A 23,488-nucleotide genomic window follows, 5' to 3' on the forward strand; every position below is an offset into this window, starting at 1 on the left:
CTGAAGTGAATGCTCGATAATGCTGTGGTCGACTCCTGGGAGGTCCTACAGGGACCATGCGAATGTTTCGAGATTACCTTGCAAGACGGCCAGAAGTTGGGCTTCTTGCCCGCAGGTGAGGTCCACCCCTATTCAGAAGGTCCGGCCAGGTTGGTCTTGGTGTATCGGGACCAGCTTGATGCCCCCCTCCGATTATGGCCTCGGAGAGCAGCGGTGCCCGGGATGCACCGACGGAGGGTCCTCTGAGTCCTCCTGTGTCATAGCGTGGATGTGGCGATTAGGGAAGCGGAGCAGGGTGCCCATACTCGATGCGTCTAGCCAGGTCTTGGTCGCCGTGGACGGTTATTAGCCCCTGGGGTCCGGGCATTTTCAGGCAGAGGTAATTGTGATGGGGTACAGCTCCGAATCTGTTCAGAGTTCCCCATCCCAGGATGGCATTGTAGGAGTATGGTACATCCACGACGTCGAAGGTGATGACCTCGAATCGTGATGTGGAGCCCTCGCCGAAGATGATCGGGAGTTCCATCTGGCCTAGGGTGTTGAGGGGGGGCATTGAATCCCTGGAGGGGTCTGCTACTTGGTGAGAGCTGGCTTCATGGAATTCAGAGCTGGTCGAAGGCATGCACGAATAGGAGGTCCGCCGAGCTGCCTCCGTCGACTAGTATTCTTAGGGGCTCGACTTCAGCGATGTTGGCTGAGATGACTAGGGCATCGGAGTGGGAAAATTTTACCCCCTCAGAGTCGTCGATAGTGAATGTTACGGGGACGTCGGCCCAATCAGGGGTCTGTCGATGGATGCTAGTCGCTCTGATGTGGTGTACCCCTCGTGCGTAATCTCGCCGCTGTCGTTTTGAAGTGCAACCGGAGCTCCCTCCGCCTGTTATAGTGAGGACGATCTGTTTGCCCTGTGCCCTGTTGTCATTGTACCACTCTAGGAATGACTGGGATGGCGAAGGTAGGGCCAGCTATGGAGGATTCTATAGGGCCAGATGGTCGACCCGTCGGTTGCCCAATGGCCTGCAATCTTTGGACCGCCCCTTGGGGGGCCCATCAGTTGAGGCGAAGGCTGCCTACCTCCCGAGGTACTCCTCTCAGAAGGTGGTGAGGGTTCGGCAGTTGTCGGTATTATGTCCTCATCCTGCGTCGTGTAGAGTGCACCAGGAGTCTTCCTCGGAATGTTGGTTTGAAGCATGGCTTCGCTCCGGGAGGCCTCCGGAGCATCCCCGACCGCATCCCCTGGGGTGGATTTGGTTCGGAGCCCCGCGGCCTGGGCTGATATTGCCGATATTTTGGCGTTGTCGCTGCCGCCCCCTTTGGGACCCGACGGTAAGAGCCTCCTCGAAGCTCCTCTTTTCTGGAGGAGCGGGGGCATGTGACAATCCGGCCTGCGAGTGTAGCCTCTCGGAATTGGCACAGGAAGCCTCTCTAGCCTGTGAGCGCCTCCGACGGAGTTTTTCCTCCTCCGCCCATGCATACTCCTCAAATTTGCTCATGAGGACTTCTACCGTGCGTATTGGATGTCGGTTCAGCCGATCGTATAGGGTGCCTTCGGCCAAGCCCTGGGTCGCGGCATCGATGACCGAAGAGTCCGATATGCTCCTAATCTGAGTCTTGGTCTAAGAGAACCTTCGGAAGTAGTCCCGGAGGGTTTCGTCTGGCTCCTGCCTGATAGTGAATAGGCTGCCAGAGGTTACTAGTTAGATGAAGGTGCCCTGGAAGTTGCTGCGGAAGAGGTCTCAGAGTTGGGACCAGGTGTGAATGGTGCCAGGGTCCAGCGCCCAGAACCAGCATATGGCCACCCCTTCTAAAAAGAGGGGGGAGCATTTAGCCATGGTGGTCAGTCCGCCCCCGCTGGCCTCTATGGCCAGGGCGTAGGATCAGACGAACTCGTTAGGGTCCGAATCACCTTTAAACTTGGGCAACTTCGGGGTTCGAAAACCCTCTGTGAAGGGCGTGGCCTACAGGTCGGCCCGTAGGGGAGAGTCGTGGTCTTGCAGGGGGTCCTCACGACACTGCCTCCGAGGCTCCGGGGACCGAACAGGCCGGGTCCTTGCGCCGAGGGGTTCGTCTGTACATGGAGCTTGGGTCGGAACCGCGTCGGCCATCCCGGGAGTGGCGGCGAAGGTGTGGCCAGCTTGCTGTTCGACCCGTAGGTTTGTCCGTAGTTCCTTCATCTGGGCCAGGAGTGCCACCAGGCATGAATGCCGCTCGGGCGGAACGGTGTTTTCAGCGGTAGCAGGGGCCTCGCCTTGCTGCTGCTGGGTCTCCGGGGTAGAGAACCCTTCGGTGCCGCCCGCAGCTGTGGTTATGGTTGGGTCGGCGGTGGCTGTAAGGTTCCCGTTCCCCCGGACTGGGGGGCCGTCATCGGGGCCGCCTACGTATAGCCGGCTGGACTGCTACGCAGGCATGACTGGGGGGTCAGCCGCCGTTGACGCGGCCTTGGTGGTCTTCTTCTTGGGTGGCATCCTACCTCTCTTAGCACTGCTGTGTTCGAGTCCCCACGGACGATACGCTGTTGGAGCAAGAGTTCGTCTTGCCCTAGCAAGTACGGCGAGAGTTTCTTCTAAGGAGGAAACTCAAGCTTGGAGAAGAAGTTTAAAAGGAAAGAACACCACAAATGTATTGATGGTAGAAAAAATGGATCGCTTTGGGAGGGGTATCATAGCGTGACTTGGTGTATTTTCACCTTTGTATCTTTTTGCTGTCTAGCTCGGTCCTGAGCCCAGGTGACCATGGCCCCTATTTATAGGGTCATGCGTAGCTTGACGTACAAGTTATCATACTGTACAAATATCTGGGACATGACCGATTTACTGAGCCTTATCCCGGATAACTACTTTCTACCCTATCTAGAAGATAAATATCCAATGTAGTAATTATCATGGTGCCTGCCCCCTGAAGGGGGGGCGAGCCGGTCACCAACTGCGGCCCGACGCCGCATTGTCAGGGGTGTCAGGATAGCCTCCATTATACTTGGGTGTCATAGCGGTGTCCACTAGCCTAGGCATTTAATGCCAGTCACCTCCTTGCAGGCAAAGTACGACCGGTGCTCCTCTTCTGGCAGATCTTTCCTGGGGCCTAATGAGTGACCCAGTAGCCTCCGGGAAGCCAGCTCGAGCAGTTAGAGACGGGGGCCTCAGGAGGCATGGCTCCGAGGGGTGAAGTCCTCGAGAGGCCGGACTCTAGAAAGCCGGGGCTTCGAGAGACCGAGGCTTCAGGAGACCGAGCCTTTGGGAGGTTGAGCCTTCGAGAGGCCGAGACTTCGGAAGACCGAGCCTTCGGGAGGCTGAGCCTTCGAGAGGCATGACTCTGAAAGGCCGAGGCTTTAGAAGACCGAGCTGGTTAAACCAAAGGGCCGTCGAGGGTGCTTAACAACAACCCCAACAATAACCAATTATAGAAATAGAACCAGGGAACTCACTTCTCATGCATCACCTCCCAATGCCCACTAGATCAAACACAAAATCCCCATATCAAAACCCTAATCAAATCAGTTTAGAGAACAAGGAATCAAATTGCAAGCGAGAAGAGATAGAAACCTAGAGAGAAGAAGAGGCAACAAATGTGCTCCTAAGATTAGATAAGGCCATCTAAAAACGGTTAACGTTTCACAACTTATTGGTTTCTATAGGAAAACTGCTAGTAACACTATACCTAAGCACTGGAAAGAAGAATAGATATGACTGCAGTGGGTGCAAAAAAATATTTAGCCACCCACATATAGGCTCAGCCGTAAAATGAGATGTTTGTGTCGTTACCAAGATCGAGATCCTCAGACTTCACTCATATTCAGATCCGATAGATTAAGATCCTCTAACTTCACTCATATTCAGATCTGATGAACAGTACCTATGCTACAGTAACCAACTGCAAAATACTCAATATGCATTGAAACTTCATCTACCGCACGTGGATCGACGGATGCAAGGCAGACGGCCGAGCAAGCAAGCGCATCCACACTCGAAAGAAGTCTTTACCTAACAAAAAAGAAGGTACTCATGACAAGATTTCTAATGGTACAAGAAAAAAATTTATCACGACAAGATTCAGGACAAATCATCCACATTGTTTCCACAGACCTGAACTAGAAGCTACACAAGCATAAAAACAAGCCCCATGATCTCTTTCCCTCACACATGAAGTTCCGAGAGGCTGTTAATCAGACATCAGCAGTATGCACTAACAACTACAACGGTGGACTCTCACAAAGCTTCAGCAGCTACACCTACCCACAGATGTCCTAAAGCTACAAGCATTTACCAACAATCTTCTGCCAGAGGATTATTTCGCCCTTCTTAGCACCCTGCAGAAGATCACAGATCCGCAGCCACGGCTTGACTATCGCTTTGAGGGTCTGCCATCGTCGTCATCATTGCCGCCATCATCATCATCGTCACCATCGTCATCATCATCACCAGACCTCTTCCTCTTCGCTGAGGCCTGTGCCTTCGTTGAATCCTCACCATCATCAGGATCATCTTCGTCATCAATCTCATCCTCAGCGCCGCCATCACCATTCTCATCAGGCTCAAAGTCACTGGAATGCTCTTCGTCTTCAGCTGGAACAAGGGGCTGGACCAGATACTCAGTTCCCAGCTCCTCCTGCACATTTCAACGAGTAATGTAAGTGGCATGATCACATACCTCAACAAGTAAAAACAGTCCGTCTATTAAAATTATAAAAAGTAAAAACAGTCCAATCAAATCCTTAAGCTGAAATAAGTTTCTGGGATCAGACACGTGCAATTTTTCATCATTTACATAAATCCATAAAGGGCATCTGAGATGAATTGTTTATCACATACCAAACAAGAACAAAATGATGTGCTAACAAAGAAACAGGCTCCCATGCAATTTCTCAAGGAAAGAACAACCACAAAAGATAAGAAAATCAAAAAGGTTCAGCGAAAGATATGCACATATGGGCAGAAGGATGTCTTTGTATTTGTGGAATCAGGCCTGAGATTTTTTATGTTTCCCAAAGGGTCCATAAGAGATCTTAACAAAAAGAGGGGGGAAACACCGTACAAAACAGGTTTCTCATTCTTAGTCTCAGATCCACAGAGTATGGGATCAGACTGACGTGCAAGGTGTAACCAGAGGTAGATTACATCTACCCTCAGAAACCATCTCTGGAATAAGTTCTCATCATCTCCCCACAAGACCGAGGATAAGATGCCCTCTCCCTCTGAGCACATGTTCTAAAGCATCAGATAGCAACAATTTTTTCCATTTGACCAGGAATTAGGCCACTTGGAACAGACCTTTATGTTTCAAAAGAATAAAAAATTGATAACAAGTGCTTTGATTAGAACGGCAAATCAGTTCTTTTGCAGCACTAGGAGAGCTCTTGACTCATCCTCAGAAACAGCCTCTGATAGGAATCGTCATCTCTAAAAGTGCAGCAGAAGCCAAGAGAAAATCCAAAAGCTAATTTCCAATTTTGTAGATTTTTTTTAAAAAAAAAACTGTGTATAGATATAAGGGACTCTTGGATATATGTGCAACAGCCCATATCAGCCCAAGATAGAAGTTTCTGGCAAGTGCTTTTGACCAGAACGGCAAATCAGTTTTTTTGCAGCAATGGTCTGCTCTTGGCTCACCTCAGAAACAACCTCTGATAAGAATCATCATCTCCAAAAGCATAAGGACAAAGCCCAAAGAATCCTAACAGCTAATTCCACTTTTGCAAATTCTTAACAGATCTATGGGCTACTTTGATAACAGTGCAAACAAGCTAGATTTCCTGCAGCCCAGGTCCCTTTAGCCCAAGGCAGCCCATGGTAAGTCCATAATTTCCAAACAGCAAGCTGAAAACCTGAACAAATTACATAAAAGCATCCCCATGTTCAAGAGTCAGATCTCTAAACCAAATTTTGTGCAAGCCATTAACAGGGCAGATAGATCCTCAAATCGAAGGACTGTAGCTCATGATGGCCAGCCACCCATATGAACCAGAAACTTTATTGCAAAATAAAAAGAAAAAGAAAGAAAAAATAATTCCAAGGGAGATATACTGTTGTGCCCATGTACTATTCTGGGAAAACAAATGGGTTACACACCACAGACCACACAACAAGGCAAGACAAGTGGATAAGCCAAGTAAAAACCTGGCATCTTTTCATAGTAACTACTCCTACCAAGGCCAGTGAAAGGACAGGCAAACTGTGCGGCAGGGTACAATCCCCAGATCTAAACGAACAACACAAAGAAGGATAAAGAACTTGCAGTTTGGGCAAAAAAAAAAAAAGAAGTCGTTTTTTTAACAGATCTAGTTGCCTAAGCCTTACTGCCCCTTGCAACAACCTGATTCCTTGACAGATCTGGAGCCATGTTAATTTCTGTTAGGACAAATAAGCACCATATCTGAGCTAAAATAGAGGGATGATTTTTAACCTTTCGGTGCACTTTTGACAAGAAATGGGCCCAAAAATATACAAAACTAACAGGAGAACGAAGAACTGAACAGACGCATCTTGCTTCAGAAAAAAAAACGCTGCAAAAATCATGTTTTTTAAGAACAGAGCAAGATGGATCTGAGACAAATTTGTACGGAATTAATCGCAGTACAGAATTAATAGCAAAAACAGATGCATACATAAGCACCAGCGCACAGATCTATGAGCACAGAACGAGACAAACAAACTAACAAGAGCTGAAGAAAGTAAAGATGATAATTTTACGAAATTAAGAAAAGAATTATACCTCCTGCTGCTCCTCACCATCTACCTCATCATCCTCGTCGTCGTCGTCGTCGTCGTCATCGTCGTCGTCGTCGTCGTCACCGCCCTCCGCCTCCTCGCCGTCCTCCTCATCCTCCTCGTCGGAGATCCCCACCACCCCGCCGGCCTCCTTCTCCTCCCCCTCAACCTCCTCGTCGTCGTCATCTTCCTCACCCTCCCCCTCGTCATCGTCACCGTCCTCCTCCCCATCGACCGCCTCCTCCTCGTCTTCGCCCTCCACCTCCACGTCATCGTCCTCTTCCACGTCCACCACCTCCTCCTCGGCAACCTCAGCCGCCTTCTTGGCCGCCGCGGCCTTCTTGCGAGCCATCTCCGCCGCCCGCTCGTCGGCCTCCACCTCTACCGGCGGCTTCATCTCTACGCACACGAATTCTTGCGGCGAAATCGTATTTGTTTGGGTTGGTGTTGTGGTGGTGGAAAATTTTGGGGGAAATTTTGGGCGAATTTGTAAGCGAGCGGGGACGATCAGGGGGCGGGGAGGCGCTGGTTGGGTTTGGGCGCATTGGCTCGGGAAGATCCTAGCCGTCCGGCACAAGAACAGGCACGCGGATCCGTGACGTGGCGGACGATCGGACGGCTGCGGGGGGGACTGGTTCGTGAGCAGAGAGGACACGGGAGGGGTAGGAAGAACGGCTAGGGCTGACGGCAGCATCCGAGAGATTCTTTTCTCAAAATAAAAAATATATTGCCAGTTTATTGCAACACGGTCTTAATGTGCTCCGTATGTGGATCTGGAAATATACAGTTCGTATAGAACTTTGTCTTCTCGGTAAAAACTTTTACAAGTGTCCCTGGAAAAAATTTGACCATCATGTTCTATGTAATATATTTATAAAATCTAATACAATATTTTAAACTGTTTATGGAGAAAATTGCTAATTTATTTAAAACCGAAAAGAAATTGCATCTCTACATTCTCAAACAATGTTGAGTGCTATAGCTAACTTGGACTACTAGTACTGTTTAAAGCACAATTCGCAAAAAAGAATGAAATAAACCCAGATATAACAAAATACAAGTATATATAAATCATAGTAGGGTCCAAGCATCACTACTTTATCAACTATCCTCCTCTCTTTCTGCTAGTTCGAAGGAGTAATGGATAATTCATTCATTTTTTTACTCTTAGGGCATATTACAATCTGTAAGCTGAAATAAATATGTTGGATTGTAAAAGCTGGATGGTACAATTTAGTTTTCAAATTATAACAATTTAGCAATCTGTTTTCTACCAGTTTCTGCAGATTGTATAATCCATATTTTTACAATCAATATTATATAAACTGATTTTCATAATCCACGCTTGAAACAAATAAACCCTTACTCACGACATAATAATCCTGAGTAAATGCACAATCTTGTGCAGAGGGGTTCCTATGCGCCTACTGATTGACTCATAATCAGGTTCTATGAGAAACTATTCAGATTATATTCTAATTAATCATTAGGATAATCATTTACACAATCACAACCACAATGATGAACTAGAATCCAATTTCGATAGTCCCACTATGTGTTTTATATCTAAGATTGAAACACACATCTTTCCAACATGCTTCATCACATCAAGGCATAATAAAGAGCGAGTAAAAAAAATATTACAAGTTCTTAAGCGAAAATAGTTTTTGGCAATTTACGAAACCACATACACTAGGAAGACAAAAGAACATCTTCATCTCCTAGTCGGTTAGAGTTACTATGCAACGAAAAATAAAGTCTATAAACAATAAAAGATAGGTAACGTCATTTGCCCTGAAATACCACCCTAAAACAACACTGTCACCAACATCGATAGGTATGAAGTAATCGTATACTACTTCCTCACCTACAAAACTCATCAAAGCAACGTGAGTATAAAAGTACTCGCAAGACTTAATCTATAATGGACAATCTAACTCCAAGGATTATGCATTTAAGGATGCGTAACAAGGAATCGGCCAAAAAGATTAAATGGGTTTATATGCAAAAGTATTTTCGACTCATATGTGTGAGCATCTACCACTAACCACTTGTACCTCTACATAAGATCATGACCATAAAACATAACCATCACCTGATCACACTTTTGTCCAACATAACCAACATTAGCAACTTTCTAACATACCAACTACAACCACATTCAGAACTCTACGACTGATACGAACGGACGTAAGCGTGATTATGATCGAGAGCATAACAATTCGAATTAATCTTACACCCTGCAGGAGTACTTCTTTACCCACATGACACGAGACCATGCGGCTCATCCAACTAATCAAGTTGCAAGAGGGGATACCCATGATAACCTTTCCCAATTAAGTCCTGACCGTTTGGATCATGCGTCTCTCGGTGCGGATGCCACTTAGGTCTACTCCAGAAGCAACCTCAAGTGTCTCTACAAGCCCTCCCGCTCACACCATAGACATTCGAGTCCAAATGATCACAGCTACAAGAGGTATTCAGCTTATTTTTACCATAATTGAATATGTAGAAAGTACGAACAATTGCTTAAACCAACAACACCAACGATCGGTGCTTAAATGATACAAGCGGTCTATAGCATCTGGGTTCCTTTCTCCACCTACCCCTAGTATCGCCCATATATCATCTCCTTCTCACCAACTTTTCATCCCATCATCATTACCATCGTGAAAAGTAACTAAGTCTATAGCTCTCGAGCGACGGAACTTCCACCATTCGATTTCTACCGAAGACCTATGCATGCCTAAACATCTCGGATAACTTTTAAGTTAGACAGCAACATTGGTATACTCAAGTTACATGGATAAAATTCATCAATAATTCAGGGTAGAAAATAATGCATCAACGTAGGTTCTACCTACGTAACACGACATTGACCTACTAACATACATAAAGCGATAATTTATCAAATTAGATTTCACATGATCTAAAGTATAAGGTGAAATATGCTTAGATGTTTGCTTTGTTACTTCGATGTTTCATTCACATACAAGCTTTGTTACTGCTTGAACTATCAACGCGTCACTCTCTAGACAAAATAAGAATGCATCAAATGAACAAAAGAATGACAAAAATGTATGCTTATGATGCATGATCGTAAACAACATTAGAGGCATCATGTTTTTGAAAGCATTTGCAAAAGAACGCTAAACGATTGGACAAGAAAAGGTTAAACATTGTTTAAGACAACCTAAGTTCACAGGGTACTGAGTAGCTGATGGTCAGACCGTGGGAGGTGGGTGTTAGACCGTAAGAATTGGACAGAGAGGAAAATAGTACTGAGTAAACTTGGCAGTCAGATTGGCCCTAGTCGTGGTCTGACTCTTGATTATGGAGTCTAACTTGAGGTTTGAACCGCCAAGCCTCAACTGGTGGTCAGACCAGTCATATTGACGGTCAGACTGCTGGCCCCTGCTGACGCCACCTCGGCAAGGTCACCGGCGAAGGCTCCGACGATGCCTTCGATCATGAAGGGTATCAAAATGCTCTACAAAACTAGAGGAGTATTTCCTGGATTGTTTGGATGACATGCATGGGACCAAACTCGAAAAACCACATGGATGAGGTCCATAACTAAGGTTGAGCTCGGGTCAAAACGAAATGGGGACAATTAGAGCTCACAAATGACGTGAAAAAGGTAGAAGAAAGCTCACCTCGACGTGAGAAAGTTTTCTAATGGATTAGCCAACTCCAGGGAAGCTCTAATTCGTAGATCGGGCTCTGGGGTGGTTATTAGCCTCGAGGTGGAATATCTCGTGTGGAAACGTCTCCGGCAAGGAAGATGATGGGGAGGAGCTTGGGGAAGCCTTCAGTGAGCTCAGGGAAGTCCTCTCCGTCGATCTCTGGCCGTCGAGGCTATTCTCTCCCTCTCTCCTTCGGTTTGGGGTTAAGAGGAGTGAATGAGGAGAGAAGTGAACGAGAGAGACGAATGAACGTCGGTTGGTGGCTTTAAGTGAAAAGCCTCTGCGCTTTGGCAGTCAGACTGCGGGGATTCCCGTCATACCACGGGAAATACCTTTTTCGTGTCTCTTCCGTTTCTTTTTCTTCTCCTTCTTGAAAGATTTTGGAGTCTTACTAATTATCTCTAAACTATTTTCACTCATAAATATAAAATATATGTATGGTAAAAACACGCATCGATTCATAACGTATAATTTTGAAACATGTTTTAAATACTCAAATTAACACCAACGACATGAACATAATGCTAAGATGATTATACATGCTTAATGACTAGATTAGAGTTTTTTGACAGACTCGTAAGCAGCCTTCACTCTTTTTTCTTTCTTTTTCTCTATTACATGTATAATTTAATCTTTGTTATTTAGATTGTTTTTAATACACATTCAACAATTTTTGAAACCATGTTCAAGAATTTGCTATAAAATATTTAATATTTGTATATAATTGGCTGAAATAGTATGTTCGTATTGAATCTTGTTTTGTTGTATTAATTGTGAACAACGCTACGGTACAGGGCAACACGTTTGAGAGAAAAATGTGCCCAAAATTTTAAAATACCTCTAATTCCATCTAATCACCGTGCCCATCCCTTCTGCTATCCAACCATGTCGTGACACCTTGCTGATTGATTCCCGTTCGTGCCTAGCTCTTTCTAGGCTCTGTGTTGGTGTAATGTTAATTTCTTTTTTTGAACTCAAGGGTGTAATGTTAATTTCAACATACTTTTAGTTATATAGTTCATTTAAAGTTAATATATATCACTAAAATAAATTTTAATGATAATCTTATCCTAATGATTTTTCTGCAAGGGGATTTTATCCCAGAGACGATATAATAAATCTTTCCTCTTATGGTTCTGCCATTCTCCGGGCTCAGCCATATGGAACTAGGACGATATAATATGAGTTTCTGAAGACTTACACTATATCTCCTGTGGTTAATCATACTTTAGTTTAGCTTTCCCCGCAAAAATAATAAAAAACACTTTAGTTTTTCTCTCTAAACCACCGTGATTAATCGTAATGAATCCTCGTGGGGCCGGTGACCATGCATCAGCAAGCACAAGAACCGGCGGCGCAGGATCTAGAAGGCGGCGTTCTTATCATCTCAGCTGGGATCTTCTGCGGCCCTATTCGCGCTCGGTGTCCTTCTGTTCAGGCCCAATTTTGCCGGTCACGGGTAGGCCACAGAGATCTTGTGCCTCGGAGGATCAGCATCTCAGCCCAATCTCCTCCCAGCGAGATGCCCCCGTACGCACTAGGGTTTCGAGCATTCAATTTGAGGTGAATATGCATTTACACCCTCCATGAATGTATCGGTTTTACCCCGGGTCCCTCGGCAGGAAAAGAGAGGACGGGGCCACAGGTGCACGGCATATTCCGCGGTGCTCACGTGTCGTCCCTTCCAGAAAATAAACAAATTATTCCTTGTGAAGCCAAAGGAGTAACTGATTCGATTCGGCAGAGATCTTCGCCTCTGTTTGGTCGGTTAGATTTAATTAGAAGCCGGTAGTGTCTGGACGTCTGATAGATTAGTTGTTTTAATGATTTATTATAACATTAAAAAATATTATTTGTAATATTTGAAATCAACGTTCTAAACATCAAAAATTGTACCAAAATAGCTCATTATATGCATCCGATCCCGAGAGAAAAATTCCCATTGCAACATACCATCACGTTGTATGCAACATTTTCAGGTAAAATTCTATGTCATCACTCGACCTTTAGCTCGCGTTAGAGATCTTAAGTGAGCTCGACTCCTTGCACAATTGAACTAAAAATGGCATAAAAAAAGGTCTCAGATACTATAAATTGATTTTCTTACCCCTAAATATATCAAATGCCTTAAACAATTGCAACATTAAAATATTGCTACTGCAACATCTCAAAATAAATATTACAACATTCCAACTCACCTGATAAAGAAGCTAATATAACCAAATCACATATAGTAACATATCAAAATATGTGCTTCAACATCCTTAATCACCAGTTACAACATCCAAAAGTCACCAATTGCAACATTTCAAACACTTCATATTGCAAAAGTTGTTTTGATTGTTGCACAGATTAAATCAAAAGTTGCAACGTAAATTTTATACTGCAACATTCTAATCGATCTTGACCTAAATCATGCAAATAACAACTAAGAACAAATAAAAGTAACTTCAACATTTCGGATTTACGTTGCAACAGTTTGATTCAATATTGGCACATGAAAGTTGACATCATTGCAAAAAGCAACTTCATAGATTGATTCGGGTGCATAGTTTATTGCCACTGCTACAACAAGGCTAATCATCTTGCGAATATGATGGAGTATGAAACTCTGGCCAACAACTTCACACATGACAAAATCAATCCCATCCAAGCTCACAACCCGATCAGCACCAAAGAAAATGAGAAACCTATTGGCTGCCAGACTCTCTGCCTTAATTTTTTGGGGTAAAATTTTGTAAATTGTGGGTTCTAACGTAATATTTGAGAATCTTGTTGAATCTCTCCTTCACTGCATCAGTGTAAGAAAATATGCTCTTCTTTAAGGGCAACTCCTCCTCATATGCAACTGAAGCATCAGTTAAGCATGAGAGTACAGTATCATGTTTCTCATTACTGTTTAATCTAATCTCATCATGATAATTTGCATTAAACCACTTGGGATTGTACATTTGGTATCCCCAATTAACCCAGATTCGTCAAGACCCGCCACCGTTTCCTCCGAGGAGATAGCAACACCATTCTCTCTAGGAAGATGGTGCGACGGATATTTTTCTCACAAAACGTGTCGTCTACACATCATTTGCGTCCCGTCCGATATTTTCCTAACGTTAAACGACCTAACAAAAACATTACTGTTTAATTAACTAGCATAACTCATGCATATCTGGACCTCTATTCTATTCTTGTTGTAAAACCAAGATTACTAAAACCAGTTTAGGCTCACTTTTATAGAAAAACCATCTGAGTTATATTAATAATAATGTAAGAGGGTACATGAGTAGCTAATTTCTATTGAGGCTGAGCTTTTTTAAATACAAGTCGGATACACACCACACGTACATGAACAAACCTATGCAAGTATGTTCTAGTATATATAAACTAGATTAAATTAGACGTCTATCTTACTATCACCGACACGCTTTGACCACTAAAATGCTAGCAACGTGGGCTTGGGCTGTATCCTTTCCGACTACTCAACGGAGAAGCTATTTTGAGGGCACTCTCTGGGCTTTGAACTTGCGGCTAGGCTTCCAAGCGCAACGCGTAGCCTTCCTAAACATGTGGCTGCATCATACTCTCTCTCTCTCTCTCATTGAGCCACGTCCATCACAACACGTGCAGAAGCCACGCCCACTCCCTCTTCTTCCTCGTCTCTTCGTCTTCTCAACGCATTGCATTGGCTTTAGTAGCTCGGGACTGCCTCACCGCTCCGCTTTAGCAACCAGTCTTCACTCTTCGTGAGCCCAGGCGAGCTCGGTGTCGCGCCACCCTGTGAGCTCGTGATTTCCCTTCTTCTTCCTTGTCCCATTCCCTTCTTCCTCCCTCAACAACCATTGTGCCATGTTTCCCATGTGGAAAGTGTTTTTATTGTTGGCTAAGTGGCATTGCAAGATGATCAATTGTTAATCACCTTGGACGTTGGGTGAATTGAACAAGGGAGAAACTTCCATGTATATGCACTCCATCGATCAACCAACATGAATTACTAACAAGTGCGCACATGAGCAAAGGATGTTGATTTATACAAGTTGGGAACGATAGGGTTGGTGCTTGTGCGCCTCCTTCACCCCTCCTGTCTACCACCGCTTTTTCCTGTCGTGCCATTGATACCCTTGGCATGGCATGACACAGGGGTGTTTAACCCTAAATGGATCCGAAGATTTCAAATAATAGCAAACCACAAAATATAAATTGTGATATCTAATTCTGACTGTTTTATGAGTAAGTTTGTCTCTGTTACTTCGTAGGCTTGACGTTATAAGGATCGGTGACGTCTTAAGAAGGGTTGAATTAGGGCACAAGAACTTTTTTCCGTGGTATCGATGGCATGAATACCACTCCTAGTCCATGTTGGAGCTCCACAAATGATACACTCCCGGTCGGCACCCGGTTACAGCTCTAGAGCTACCGAGTCACAAAGACAAGGCCTCCACCCGGATGAGCCACCAAGCCACCAAGGTAAGGTCTCAGCACTAGCCTCTCTTCTGATTCCTTGCCGCCGTGATCACTTCAGAGCTTGAGCCACCAAGGCAAAGGTCTCCACGTCCTCGTACACGCTTTTCGTCACTGCTCCACACCAAGTCAGAGGGTCAACAAGTTTGAGAAACTCCGGCTCAAGTTGCCGGTGAGACACCAAGACTCCAAGGCAATGTACTACTTGGTACAAGTTTGGATCACTCCTTGATCCACTCTCTAAGCAGCAATCACCTAGCAACACTCTTTCTAAGCCTATAAGCACTAATTACTCTCTAATCTTATGCTTAATTGCCTTAGATGATCACTTTAAGTATTTTGGTGTCTTGGATATCTTCTAAGGTGTATATGAACTTCTCTAAACTCCAGCTACCCGCAATACCTTCAAATGACTGAGTGGAGGGGTATTTATTGCCTCAAACCCGTGCACTAACCGTTAACTCAACGGCTCTGAAAAGTTGTTAACACCGGATGATCCAGTGAGAATAGTAGTACTAACACTAGATCATCCGGTGAGTACACTCTCACAAACTAGCCGTTGGAACCCCATTCAAGCCACTGTGAACACCGGACACTCCGGTGTATACTGTAACATCATCAACGGATATTCCAATGAGTATACTTTAGCCATTCGAGCCAACATATTCTCTGTGTAAATTGCTCTGGTGCCCTCTCCGGTGCTTACCAATTCATCACTAGACTATCTGATGAGCAGTCCTTAGCTAGCCGAGCCAAATGCAACCCTCTTTGAAAAATATGCTCCGGTGCACAAATGACTTCATCACCGGACCATCCGATGGCTTGAGCTTCACCTGCCTCTTTGTACTATTCCTTGTCCGGTGTATTTGTCCGTTGTACTCTTGCTTCATCACCGGACTATCTGGTAGGGTCTTCTGCTTTTTCTTCCTCTTTGCACTATTCATTCTCTTGTGTGTGCACTTCCATGGCACTAGACCATCCGGCGTACTACTTGTGTTCATTTTGCACACGTGTCACTAAGAAATCTCCGATGATTAGCAAACACTTGCCATCAGACCTTCCGGTGAGGTCAAATGCCTCTGGACACAATGCTTCGATGTGTTCATATGTGAACACCGGACCATCTGGTGAGTTCATTTCTCCTGAGACTTTTTCAATGTAATCAAACTTTGTCCCGACTTCGGTAGCTTCTTCATGTATTGTATTCATGAGACCTACTAATATATATTTTTGGCAAACATGTTACATTGATTATGTTATCATTAATCACCAAAATCACAAACATGGTCTAATAGGGCCATTTTCCCTACAGGTGTCGACAACAGCGTCCCGTTGCGTCACATGCACAGCTTCACGTTGCGTGGGGATGGCCGGACGGGGTGACATCCTGTCGCGTCAGGGAGGTTCGGGAGGGTGGAGGTTGAAGGGCGTCGAGGGCTTGAAGTTGTGGATTTGGGAGGTGGGATCTGGCTGTCGGTGGACACGCGGAGGGAGGTGCTCCAACGGTAGTGGATGTTTGTCCATCTAGGGTTGGATTATCCGATTGCATAGGGTCGATCGTCAGCTTACCATTAGCAACTAGGCGAATAACAATGAGAGGCTAGGCTATGAGGGTGCGAGCCTAGGAGGCCTATTGCCAGTTGAGTCATGGGCTGTGCCCAAAGTTGAGATAGACAACGGGAAGAAGAAATTGGAATTCTCGGTGGTAATTTCAAGTCAAAAACAAAACAATCGGAAATAGTCTAAATCATTTCCGCTATCATTTTTGAAGAGTTTTCTCATTTCTGTTTTTGGTTTTTCGATATATCATTTCTGGCTGCTACGGTCGAAGAAGTTCAAAAACGATCTTCAGAAATGCCAAGAATTACTGTTTTCATTTTCATCCCTAAGCTGGAGTGATAGACGTGCAGTGTTAAAATCTGCAGGTGACGTTTGCTGCAGAAAGGAGACGACTTACGGACATTCCTTTGGGTACTGTTTTGGGCACATGTGTATTCAAACGGACGAACATCTCACACATGATTGGATAGCCTAATCAAAATTTGACTAGCTAAATTTTCGGCCATGGTTTTGGTTGGTCGCCAATATTTCTCGGCCGTGATTGTTAAGAGAATGAAGACGCTAAGAGGATAGTATATCTTTCTTGGAGGTGATTATTTTCCTGACAGACGTCAAACTGTCCGAAAGGAAATCACTAAAGGTCTTTAGCCTATTCCTGACGTGGTGTTTTACTGACAGGAAGATCAGGAATCTGGTGGTGAGAAGGACTAGCTGCTGCTGCCATGTGCCATGGTTCCTGACGTGGTGTTTTACTGATCACCGACCTATAGAGTTTCCAACCGCGTAGACAAGTCCAAGCCAACAGAAGTCCCGGAACACGTGAGGCATCAAAGCAAGGAGCAAACAAAACAGATAAACTCTCACACCTCTCCTTGGCTTGGTCCATGCTCTAATCCAACGTTTATTCTGGGAGATCTTAAGTCTTAACTGCATAACTAATAGACCATAATTATTATTCCTGACGATGTTTAACTGAATAATAGCATCCAACAGTATTTTTCAGTCAATAATAGTTTTTCCCTTCTTTTTGATTTATTTTCAGTGAGTTGTTTCGTGCACTCTTTGGCTCGATCAGCTTAGAATACGAATGGATAGCAATAGCTAGGTGGCGCCAATGTAATGCTTATTGTGTCGTGAACTAGTACCTAATTATGCTTTTGTGAAGAAAGTTAAAGTTGTTATTTTCTATGATATTTTGAGTCCCGTGTAATCCCATGTTTTTATTTCGATATCGGTGGAGGTGACCAGAGATTTTTTTAATAATATTATTTATTAGAAAATTATAAAAATAATAGCTAAATTCATAAAATTACAAGAATAGATACCTGTCGGCATGTGAAGTACTGACAAATAACCTGTCGATACTCCACGTACTAACAGCCTCCATGGCAGTGGGTCCAGGGGCTTGTCGGTAAGCATGTGTGGTCGAACAGGCATGTCGTCACTCCAAGTGTCGACAGGCCCCTGGGTAGAAACTAATAGGGCGGTTGGGCCGGGTGATAGCCAACAGGCCTATCAGCTCCTAGAATGTCGGCAACCGGAGTACCAAAAGGTGGCATTTCTTTTAAATATTCATTTTTAGTGGTTTTTTAATTTGGGAAGAATCATGTATTTAATGAGGCATATCCAGAGCAAAATTTAGTGTACTAAATAATACCACTTATAAAATTGAAATGTTAAAGTATGTGAAGTACCACAGGCCATACACCGATTCTAACAACGATAGTGGCATGTTCGGTACATTTTCATTCGATTATAGGCATGTACTGATGACAAACCTAATATATTATAGGGAATATAAAGAACCCACATACAGAAAGTAACGACGATATTATTGGTATATACGGTACAATTTTGAAAGCAACCTAGACTTGTATCGATTCTAAACCTAACATGCCTTTAGGAATTGAAACTAGCCGATTACTACTAACACTCTACTGAGTGCTGCGTGAGGACTTTCCCTTTCTTGTCGCCTCAAGTCCAGCTTCACGTGCCCGACGTGCCCTCTTGCGCTTCCGCTCCCTATCTACCTCATGTGCCTCCGCGTTGAGGTGGTTCTACTCATCTCTCCTCTTTTGTTGTTCCTCCTGTAGGTGTTTCCAGGTCACCTCACTCCTCTTGTTGGCTTCTATTTCATGGAATTGTCTCTATGCCGCCCGATGTTGGCTATGCAAGATGAGCACATTTACTTGACTCTGCTCAGTATTGATCCACTGTATGAAGTCGCATAGTGGTGGCAGAGACTAGCAAAGAAGGAAAAATTCAAAAGTAGTAAATCAGAAATAGTTCTGTTTTAGTTTTGCAATATGTGAGTACCTAACTGCGGTAGCCACCACGGATGTTTCCCTCTGGTGGGTCATACTCGTAGTTGGAGCACATTAAGATTCCTGTCGTAGGTGTCCAAGAAGTGATTGGACTTCCTAAAACTACACATGTCTCCACTCCAGCACATCAGAACATCAACCACAGCAGGCAGAAGATCCGACATTGACTTCTTCGGTCAAGGATCAGAGGCCATTTTGGTAAGAGGAGAAGGCTTTGATTTGTTTGCACAAGTTGCCTCCTGGGCTAGTATTTATAAAGAAAATTAGTGCTGGTTCATAGACTGAATCCATGTAGATTTCGCTTGAAAACATAAGTCTGAAAAGGCTACTTCTAAAAAGACTATTTCTAAAAAGACTATATCTAAAAAGGCTACGTCTGAAATGACTACTTCTGAAAAGGCTAGTTCTGAAAAGCCTTGTGGTTCTGAAAAGCCTATCTAAAAAAAGGCTATATCTGTAATTGTTGGATCATGATTAAACGTTATGATAAGCGTCATACGTAAGGCTTAATGGTAATGTTATCATAATTAATTCACGGTAGTGCATGTATAAAAAGGGTTTACATAGTTCGAACAGTATGCACAATGAAACAATGACTGCTAGAGGTGGGAGAGGGAGAAGTAGAGGGTCAACTGGTGCGGGGAGGGCACCAGTGATATGGTTGGGTTCTTTTGGTCCTAGTGCATATGAGGAGGCATTTGAGAACTTCCCTTTGCAGGGGAAGAGTGAGTTTTAACCACTCCATCATCTAAGGACTTACGACCACCCAAAAGAGGAGTGGCCAAAGTGCTCCTATAGATACGACTGCGTTGTGCAGTTTTATGATGGTAGCATTAACGAAGGCCGTCGATTCTTCCGATGTCCTCTTAGAAGGGTGAGAGTGCCAACAAGTTCAGTATCGTATTTTAGGACATTTTAGTATTTAATTTCTATGTATTTGCAGGAATCAGACGACAATGAGAGCTACCACTACACGAGATAGGTCGATTCCCCCGTTGAACAAAACATCCAGGAGTACATCCATCACTTGCAAGACAGTATCTTTGACCTGCAGCATGAGGTAAATGCTATTTCAATCCCTCCAGAGGAGGTCGAGCTAGTCATCCACATCGATGATCCTACCTTATGTCTGGATCCCTGGTGCCCTTGCCCATGTCACAAAAGGTTTCCTTCTCCCCATGCTCCACCACCATCAACGCACTATGGTGATGGGGGGTGCTGGGAATCCGAAGAGTCTTCGTAGTTCATTCTAAGTCAGTATGACTAGAAGTAATTTATCCAGATGTGTTGCCTTAGCATTATGTTGTATTATCTTGTACCGTGTTGTTTGTAATTCAATAAATTGTACTCCATCATGTAACGTTGTATTCTTATTGCACGTGTAATAGTACTAGGGTTTGTAATGTGAAAGGTTTTTATTTAGAAAGTTGCAAGTGAACAATTTATTGTCTGACAAGACGGCATGCTGATACGGTTTGAAAGCAGATATGATTGCATGATGCTATGCTTTGGGATGGAACAATAACACAGGTAATAAAAACATGGCATATAACATAGTTGTGACATGAACATCCTACATGATAGACTACCACATGAAAGAAATAACATAAATATGTCGAAGTACTATCTAATGCCGAAGTCAAGGGGCGTCGCCATGTCCACAGATGTGCTTGTTGGGCATGCCCGTTGACTTACACCGGACAGCTGCTCTATGGCGCACATGGTCGGTGGAGTACATCAGGGGCTCGTGAGGAGGGTGGCGAGGCCGTGCAACGTCTGCAGGGGTGCTAGGGCTGGGCTGCGATGACTGTGTCGATAGAGGTGCCCCTATTGTCTGCGACGGGCCCTCCTCATTGGGCGGAACCATGAACCAGTCATCTGGTAGGGAGTGTGTTGAGCCATAACATCCTGAGTTTAAACGTGTTAATTAATTGCAAATTTTGCTCCAAATTTAAACCTTTTATGATTAATTAGGCTAGCTAAGATAAGAAAATAAGTATATGAATGTATGTATACCAGTATGTATACATTCATATATATTAAGTATACTAAATTGAATAGGTGTTCCAAAGTGCACGAGAATCAATTTCAAAATGATCCATGCATTGAGTTGGTTCGTATGCTTTGGTTTGAGATCTTTATGGTTCTTTGTGTGGATATTTGAATTGAAAGTCTCTCAAATTCAAATCTACTCTTAGATTCTATTTGGCTCAAATCCAATTCAAATTCAAATTCCTTGATTCAAATCATCTTAGGAAGCTCAAGATTCAAGTTCAAATCATAATTCAAATATATTTATTTGAAATGATCCAAATCCAAAGTCAAATTCAAATTCAAATCTCTCATTTGAATTTAATGCCAAAAAAAAAACAAATTCTTTTTCCTTTTTCATTTCTTCCCGGGCCAGATTCTTCTTCTACTCTCTCTTCTCCCCGGTGCGGCCCAGCTCACACCGCGCCGGCCGCCCCTACCCGCACTTCCGTGCTGCGCGTCTCTCGGTCGTCCACGTGTCGCGCATCCAGCCACTTCCCCACCGCGCTCTCTCCTTCCTCCTCCAGCACGACGTCGCGCCTCGCTGTCTTTCACCACCGTGACGGCCGGCGAGCCACTTGCTCTCTCTCTCTCTCTCTCTCTCTCTCTCTCTCTCTCTCTCTCTCTCTCTCTTTCCCCCCCATACCGCCGCTCTCTCCCGCTCTTCTCTCCCTCTTCGCTCTCTCTCTCCTGCAGCCTGAGGGCCTGACACCGCGTGACTTTCACACCCCGCCCACGCATGGACGGCTCAACGCACCCACGCCGCGGAAATATGGTGGGCGCCACTCGACCACCTCACCACCATGTTGCCGTCGATGACTGCACGACGTCATGTGCTGCACCACCTTGCCGTGCGCCCTCTCCCCCTATAAATAAGAGCGGCTCAGTCTCTCTCTCCCTGTTTCCCACTTCGCCACCACCACCAAACCACCACCATCGCCATTCTCGCCGTTGTAACTCCTCCATCGCTGATTCTTCTCTGCGAGCTGCCAAGGAGAACCACAAGCTCGCCGCCGTCCCTATGCCACTCTCCATCCACTGGGAGCTTGACGGGAGCACACTCGCGTTGGAAGCAGAGCCACTCAACCGCCGCCGCATCGACATACCACCGCCCGCCGTCCAGCTCCTCGCCAGTTCCGAGCTCGGTGAGCATCCCCATCCCCACGCGCACCCTCCTAGGTAACATGTCGTCGTCCCCATGCTCTCTATTTGTGTAGCAGTGTGCAATCTGTGCTTTTTGTTCCACCATCGTGCCATTTCTCGCCATCGGCATGCTTATGCCCGTGTGTGTGGTCCGACCTTCATGTCGAGTAGCCCAGGGAACTTTAGGCCCTTTTTCTGTGTAGGTTGGCCACATGTGGTTGGGGGGGGGGTGCTGTCCGATTCTTCACCGTCGCCTCGACCCTATCCGACCGTCGTCCTGCCCCTCGCTAGCCCTGGGTCATCGTTGATAAGCCCTTAGCCTAGTTCCCCGTAGCGCATAGGCAGCCCCCATGTTGGCATCTAGTCAAGAAACCCCCGCGAGAAATCATTTTCGGCAAGCTCGTCGGTGCGGCTCCGCTGCAATTGCTCACCGCCGTTTCTTCCCCTTTGTTGCCTAGTTCAACCAGCGCGCTCACACGCCTATGCACGCGTGGCTGGGCTCGCTCGCATGCCGCGCAGCCCAGCTGAGCAGGCTGGCACATATCCTGCGCACCGCCGACCTGCCAAGCCAGGCCCAACCAGCTTTGGTGTGCCCAGTGGGCCGGCCCAGCTCTGTAGCCCGTTAAACTACCGGCCTAATCCTGAGCGAGCTGGCACTGTGCAGCCCAGTACTGTGCAGCCGAAAGCCCATCCTGGCCCATCCTGGCCCGGACTCGGCCCATCTTAGCCCGGTTCGGGCCAATCCAGCACTATTAATGTGGGTCCCACTGATTCACTGTTCATGCAGGTCTAGATTACTATTCAGTGACCCCACCCATGGGTCCCACCTATGAATAGTGTCTTTTCATAATTTCTCGATTTAAATTTAGATTTAATCTTTCAGGAGTCATAACTTCTCCGTTCTGGCTCCGATTTTGGTGATTCTTTCATCGAAATTAATCTAAATTCAAGATCTATCTATCCATCCCAGTGTGGTGTGCGTTAGGGCTAATTATGGCTTTCCATTTTGTGTTATTGGCTCTTCCTAGTATAGCCCATTATTGATCATAGTCACCATTACAGAATTGCCAGAATTCTGCGACTGCTGCGCGGGAAGCGTCAGGAGCGAGGAAGATCCTGATTACAACCAAGACTTCGAAGAATACCCTGGAGAAGGCAAGTCCTATCTCCTTGATCATATTGAACCTATGTTTTCAAATAAACTACATCATCAACTTAAAACTGGACTTATTATCGCATGTGCTATGTATTGTGCTATTTCTAAACAGCTTGTAGTAGATAATCCTATCAACACTTGCCATGCCATAAAAGCTATCATCCAAAACACATATCACCCTAGGATTACCTGTTGTTATCTATAATAATGACAGAAGATGTCTTAATATCTAGCATGCTTAGGATTGAATACGTCTCCTCGGAGACGTCGCTTTCACTTCTCCTCGGATATAAGGCTTGATATTATCAATGATAACTCATATACCATGAATCTTTGATGGTTGTGAATTTCATGATGGCTGTGAAATTCTTAATGTCGTGCGGGATATGGTGGGAGATGTGTAAAGATGGATGAAAACTGTTTTGGCACAGG

At 45.0% G+C, this 23,488-nt stretch overlaps 1 protein-coding gene and 4 non-coding genes across 5 annotated transcripts; all 5 read right to left on the reverse strand.

The window, feature by feature from the left end:
* Positions 1-4,014: 4,014 nt before the first annotated feature.
* On the reverse strand, positions 4,015-7,196 carry LOC133900859 (acidic leucine-rich nuclear phosphoprotein 32-related protein-like). Its single transcript, XM_062342123.1, has 2 exons — positions 6,706-7,196; positions 4,015-4,602 (listed from the first exon to the last, which is right to left on the reverse strand). Exons 1-2 carry the CDS (start codon positions 7,096-7,098, stop codon positions 4,339-4,341), a joined length of 657 nt encoding a protein of 218 aa, XP_062198107.1. The 5' UTR covers positions 7,099-7,196; the 3' UTR covers positions 4,015-4,338.
* Positions 4,726-4,809, reverse strand: LOC133910367 (small nucleolar RNA Z122). Its single transcript, XR_009908535.1, has one exon. It is a non-coding gene; the product is annotated as a small nucleolar RNA Z122 (small nucleolar RNA).
* Positions 5,067-5,160, reverse strand: LOC133910366 (small nucleolar RNA Z122). Its single transcript, XR_009908534.1, has one exon. It is a non-coding gene; the product is annotated as a small nucleolar RNA Z122 (small nucleolar RNA).
* On the reverse strand, positions 5,302-5,399 carry LOC133910372 (small nucleolar RNA Z119). Its single transcript, XR_009908539.1, has one exon. It is a non-coding gene; the product is annotated as a small nucleolar RNA Z119 (small nucleolar RNA).
* LOC133910373 (small nucleolar RNA Z119) lies at positions 5,547-5,642 on the reverse strand. The gene has a single exon (XR_009908540.1). It is a non-coding gene; the product is annotated as a small nucleolar RNA Z119 (small nucleolar RNA).
* Positions 7,197-23,488: the final 16,292 nt, after the last annotated feature.

The sequence above is a fragment of the Phragmites australis genome, chromosome 2 (genome assembly GCF_958298935.1).
Source record: "Phragmites australis chromosome 2, lpPhrAust1.1, whole genome shotgun sequence".
Classification (NCBI taxonomy): domain Eukaryota; kingdom Viridiplantae; phylum Streptophyta; class Magnoliopsida; order Poales; family Poaceae; genus Phragmites; species Phragmites australis.

Excerpts from the sequence above, each read along its gene's own strand:
- LOC133900859 (XM_062342123.1), bottom strand. The coding sequence starts at position 7,098 with ATGAAGCCGCCGGTAGAGGTGGAGGCCGACGAGCGGGCGGCGGAGATG. Across the intron at positions 4,603-6,705 it reads ATGGTGAGGAGCAGCAGGAG|GAGGAGCTGGGAACTGAGTA; the intron begins GTATAATTCTTT and ends TGAAATGTGCAG.